Genomic DNA, 5,810 nt, shown 5'->3' with positions numbered 1-5,810 from the left:
AAACTAGCGTTGCAGCATAACAGAATGTTTCAGAGTTGGTAATCGATCAAATTGACCATAACGAAGTGAAGGGAAAGGCTCGAATTTGAAGATGGACATGGAGTTGGACGAAACTTGTGGACCCAAAGGTTTCTTTTCTAGAATCTTATTCACTGTGTGCACGAAATGAATGATGAATCAATCACGCACTGAAATTGAAACCCTTTTGATGATTCTGTGTGTGTATGTGCGTTAAATGCAGAGGGAAAGCCCATTTTGGTAATATTGGTGGGAGCGCCGGGGAGTGGCAAGTCCACTTTCTGCGAAGATGTTATGCGTTCTTCTACTCGCCCTTGGGTTCGCGTTTGCCAGGTTTAGTTCCTTCCCTTCTACCTGTTCGATCAAATGTCTCACTCACTCTCATTTTCTGGTCTCAAGTTTTTTTTTTTTACTGTGGTAACTGATGACATAACCGTCAATGGAAAACAGGACAGAAAATGGTTTAATTTTTAAAATATAGTTTGCTTGATAACTCTGAGTTGACATATTTCCAAATTATTTGTATCAAAATATCATCGTTAAAATATATTTTTAACAGAGTAGATTATTGATAGTAAGTAATAAGTTTTTTAAGATATATGTCACATTTTTTACATCAGATCAAAGGGGGAAATGTCATTTTACTGCCCCTCCCCCTTACAACAAATCTATATGTTTAAAATGATGCAATTAGTACATTTGGTGATAGTGGTTATTTTATCTTTTATAGTAATTTTTAATTTGTTATCCGATTTATTATTATTGGCAGATGAAATAATCCCTTTGAACATCACTTGATAAATCTTAGTACTGAGACAGACTGCGTGTTGGTCTGTGCATCTTGGATTGATTATAATAATTTTTACTCTTGAGAACTATTATTTATGTCTAAAGGATATTCTATTTGGTCTTTAATATAAACTTGAGAAAGAAAATGGAAACTATTGTTTGCTGTTAAAGAAGTAGTCTTCATCAAGGGTTTCGGCTGTACCTCCTTCCCACCCCTTAAAGGGAAGCCCAATCAACAAAGCTCCCAACAATGCTGGGTCTAGAGAGAGTTTGATGTACACAGCCTTATTCCCATGAGCAGAGACTGTTATTGCAACTAAAATTAATGACTATCAAGTCACAAGGCAGTAACTATACCGTTGTGCCAAGGCTCAACCTTTGTTTCAACCCACCTCTAAATAGAGAGAGGCAAATAGGAAGAGAGAGAGAGAGAGAGAGAGAGCTCAAAATGGTTTTGAATCTTATCTGGCATTGTTATACGTTTATTGTTTTGCATTAGGACACTATTGGGAATGGCAAAGCAGGAAATAAAGCTCAATGTCTAAGTAGTGCAGCTAGAGCATTGAAGGATGGGAAGAATGTTTTTATTGATAGATGCAATCTTGACAGAGAACAGCGCTCAGAATTTATAAAGCTTGGTGGTGGACACCAAATAGATGTGCACGCAGTTGTACTTGATCTTCCTGCTAAACTTTGTATTTCTCGATCTGTAAAACGAACTGGGCATGAAGGAAATTTGCAGGGTGGAAAAGCTGCTGCAGTTGTGAATAGAATGCTTCAAAATAAAGAGCTGCCCAAGTTAAGTGAAGGCTTTAACCGGATAACATTTTGTCAAAGTGAGAGTGATGTCAAAGATGCTACTAATACGTATGCCACACTTGGGCCACTGGATAACCTTCCCCATGGCTGCTTTGGCCAGAAGAATCCAGATTCCAAAATTCAGGTTGGTATAATGAAGTTCCTAAAAAAAGCAGAGGTCCCATCTGATGGAACATCTAGAGAAAATAGGACTGGAAACTCTACTTCCCAGTCTCCTGGGAAAAATGACTCCTGCAGCAAAGATATGGAAAAAATTTCTTCAATTCCAAATAATGCCAAATTACAGTCAGAAGAAGTAAAAGGTCCGGCAGTTGACTCTGCTGGTTGCCATGCCAATAGTGCTTCTCCGGATGATACTCCCACTCTGGCATTTCCATCTATTTCAACAGCTGACTTCCAATTCAACCACGAGAAGGCAGCTGATATTATTGTTCAGAAGGTTGCTGAGTTCTCAAATAAGTTCAAGAATGCGAGACTTGTTCTAGTTGACCTGACACATAAGTCAAAGATTCTTTCCTTAGTTAAAGCCAAAGCAGCAGAAAAAAACATTGACACCCAAAAGTTCTTTACCCATGTTGGAGACATTACTCAACTATATACGGCAGGAGGTTTGCGCTGCAATGCCATAGCTAATGCTGCCAACTGGTAAGATTCTATTATTTCAGTGTATATGTAATTTCATTTAAGTAGAAATTTAATAAACACACATGATAACCCTCAGCCAGGTGCGTAGGTGACACATGACCGTACTTATTACAATTAGATGGCTATATTTGGACTGATAGAATGGGGTGGAATGGAATGGTATAATACTAGGTCCTTTTGTTTGAGTTGTTTAAACTTCAAAATTGAATGGAATGGGGAACAGGATGGAAATGAAATGCATTCAATCCAATACCCTTTCCTTCTCCTCCAATATGGGGTATGGGGCAAAACCATTCTTTTTTCTATTTTGTCATAAAATATCCAAATAATGCAATGGTAATGTTTCATTTCTTTCCACTTCATTCTGTTCCATCCCATCCCATTTCATTCAACTCACCATTAGATATTAAAACATAGCTTCAGTCTCTATTTCTCTGCACCTAGATAAGAAAATTTCTGTTGATTGTAATTCAATGATCAAATTCCAGATTGAAGCTTATCTAGCAGCTTAGAATCTACTGGTTTTTTATGTTGTCTTTTGTCATGCAACTTCACCTGCTAATGAATCAATTCAACTGCCTTGCTTTGGTAATTCATTCCCAATCATTTCAGTTAATGACACCAGTGCATGCTTCCTGATTGATGTGGATCTCATTCATTTTGACTTATTTTCGTGCATCCACTTTTACTCTTAAAAACATGTAATAAACTCTCAGTATATTTTCAATCCAGTAAACTTGTCATTCTCACAGGTTATCTTGGTTAAATGAAAAATCCTTTGCAGGCGGTTGAAACCTGAAGGTGGAGGTGTTAATGCAGCAATTTTCAAAGCTGCAGGTCCTGAGCTGGAGTCTGCAACCAAAGAAAAAGTAAAATCTCTTTCCCCTGGGAATGCTGTTGTTGTGCCCCTGCCTTCATCTTCTCCTTTGTTCGCTAGAGAGGGTGTAACTCACATAATACATGTTCTTGGACCTAATATGAACCCACAAAGACCAAATTGTCTAAACAATGATTATAATAAAGGCTGCAAAATTCTTCAAGATGCTTATGCTTCACTATTTGAAGGTTTTGCATCAATTGTGAGAAAGCTGGCAGAGGAACCTGGGCTTAGAAATGAAAACCTTGAAAAGAAGTCTTTGGACATGCAGGATCAATCTGAATTTTCCAGAAATAATTTCACAAATACTGATCAAAAGAGTAAGAGAGATGCTGATCAAGGATCGGAAAAAAACAAGAAATACAAGGGAACCAAGGACGGTTTTGGATTGACCTTTACTGATTCAAGGGATCCAAAGGTAGATTCAGAGCATAGAGGAACTGTTGGGAGTATGAACAAGGCATGGGGATCATGGGCTCAAGCTCTTCACCAAATAGCAATGCATCCTGAAAAGCACAAGGATGACTTGCTTGAAATTTCAGAAGATGTTGTTGTATTGAATGATATGTACCCTAAGGTTGAATTGGTCTCTTTTCTTTTTTCTCCCCTCTTTTTTTTTTTTGGTTTTTTTTGGTGTCATACATGACTCTGCAAATGTAACAAAATGAATTTTCTTGTGCTTTGCAGGCACAGAAGCATGTTCTGGTGTTGGCACGAATTGTAGGTCTTGATTGCCTGGCAGATGTCCAAAACGAGCACGCACAGTTATTGAAGAAGATGCATGCTGTAGGTTTAAAGTGGGCTGACAAGTTCTTGCATGAGAATGCTTCTCTGGTATTTCGCCTAGGATATCACTCGGTATGCAGAGTATATACTCTAACTACTTTTCCTCTCCCTTACCCACAGTGGCTTTGCTATGATATGTTTTCTATCAAAAAACTCATTTAAGTAAACTGATGGCTAAATCGGATTCATATTAAGAATTGAGAATTTAAAGATAACTTATTTTGTGATTATGCATATTTTTAGGTCAATAACTCAAGACTAGTATTAGTGATAAATATTACCGATGATATTCACTAAGGAAGACTATTAAAAAGGAATATATTTGAAAATTGTGCAAGAAACAAGCTATTAAAATATTTACTCAATCATGTTAGTGATTGGTTGAGACTTGAGGTGTATCGACACATAACTGCAATGCCATCGTTAAGCTTTTCCATTTTGTTGGGTGTGTTTTTTGCTGTAACATTTATAAACTGAAATCTTCAATAGTTGTTCAAGTCTTCTTGATACATTGTACTTATATGCTGAACCTTTTTTACCTTGTGCAGGCTCCATCAATGCGACAACTACATTTACATGTTATTAGCCAGGACTTCGAATCAAAACATTTAAAGAATAAGAAGCACTGGAACTCATTTAACACTGCTTTCTTTCGAGACTCAGTAGATGTAATTGATGAGATCTCTAATCATGGGAAAGCAACATTGAAAGATGATGACAAGCTGCTGTCCATGGAGTTGAGGTGCCACAGATGTAGAAGTGCGCATCCAAACATACCCCGGTTAAAATCACATATTAGCAGCTGCCAATCCCCCTTTCCTGCTAGCTTACTTCAAAATGGACGTTTGGTGCATGCACCAGGGGAACCTTGCAACAGGTTGTAGTAGTAAAAGTTTTTGTCTACACTGCTACTAAGCCAGACTAGTTTTGGGCTTTCCTTTTGAGTACACTTGATAAAATCACCACTGTATAGTAAAATATTGAAGCATTTTTGCCATCTATGAAGCTAAAAGGAGAGTTAATTTTCACCTTACCTTGCATTAACGATTGGTGGCATCAGATGGTTTGACTTTTAAATCTTTAGAAGTAACTTTGGCTTGATGGACTGCAAATCAATATATATTGTGTTTGGTTGAGTTATATAGTGGAATATACACTTTCAACTCACTGCTACTCTGAAAAGTTAAAAGTAAATGTGTGTTTACCGCTTCAACAATGCAAAATTTTCATTGAATTTTCAACTGGGAATGACCTCAATTTGTGTCTAGCTCTATGCATTTACTTTTTAAATATTAAAAATAATTCAATGAATTTGAACCTGGTGTATCTGCATTTCTTTTCCAAGAAAATTTCTTATATCTTGTACTAGGCATAGTTTAGACGTATTAATTTGCTTTTCAACTTACATTACAGGGAAAATTTTTACAACTTAAATTCATCATTAAGGTTCAAAATCTTCACTCGGTAGAATAATATATGCAGCTACCCCAAATCACGGGCTATATGAGTGAGTCATATTTGCACGTGAAAGAAGGTTGTGATTTTGTTATCATGGCCTTTTTTGACCGGTCTACAATTTAAATTTCAATTAAGTTAAGCTGCGGCTAAGTTGCTATCCTTAGATACCATGTGATGTGTGGGTGATTTTAATATAGAACGATTCCCCCCTCTGAAGTGTATGTCGGGATTGAACAGAAAGATATAAAATAAAGAGATAAATAATAGATTTAATAAGAATTGTAATATAAAAGAAAGATATAAGGTACATTGAAAAGGTTGATATGTGAAAAAAAATTAATATTCAATATTTTTTATTTTCTATTCTGTGCCATTAACTAACAACATAAGTGAAAATCCCAATAAAAATACATGACTT

General features: G+C 36.4%; 1 protein-coding gene across 3 annotated transcripts in view; it reads left to right on the top strand.

The window, feature by feature from the left end:
- The window catches only part of LOC113849311 (transcription factor bHLH140), a 5,081-nt gene extending 16 nt beyond the window's left edge, over nt 1-5,065 (top strand). Inside the window, exons 1-7 of one of the 3 annotated variants that reach the window (XM_027479135.1) lie at nt 1-128; nt 242-351; nt 1,307-1,911; nt 1,966-2,271; nt 3,056-3,725; nt 3,836-4,006; nt 4,483-5,015. The exon at nt 1-128 is cut by the window's left edge and continues 1 nt beyond it. In XM_027479135.1, coding sequence (XP_027334936.1) covers nt 92-128; nt 242-351; nt 1,307-1,911; nt 1,966-2,271; nt 3,056-3,725; nt 3,836-4,006; nt 4,483-4,818 — 2,235 coding nt within the window. In that variant the 5' untranslated portion in view covers nt 1-91 and the 3' untranslated portion in view covers nt 4,819-5,015. Of the gene's footprint in view, nt 129-241; nt 352-1,306; nt 2,272-3,055; nt 3,726-3,835; nt 4,007-4,482 lie in introns of all 3 variants that reach the window. The other 2 variants (XM_027479133.1, XM_027479134.1) reach the window with 2 other exon arrangements.
- The last annotated feature ends 745 nt before the right edge of the window (nt 5,066-5,810 follow it).

Source organism: Abrus precatorius, unplaced genomic scaffold (assembly GCF_003935025.1).
Source record: "Abrus precatorius isolate BTA unplaced genomic scaffold, Abrus_2018 Scaffold9, whole genome shotgun sequence".
Classification (NCBI taxonomy): Eukaryota; Viridiplantae; Streptophyta; class Magnoliopsida; order Fabales; family Fabaceae; genus Abrus; species Abrus precatorius.
The sequence above is the reverse complement of the archived record's forward strand: the minus strand, read 5'-3'. Positions and strand labels throughout refer to the sequence as shown.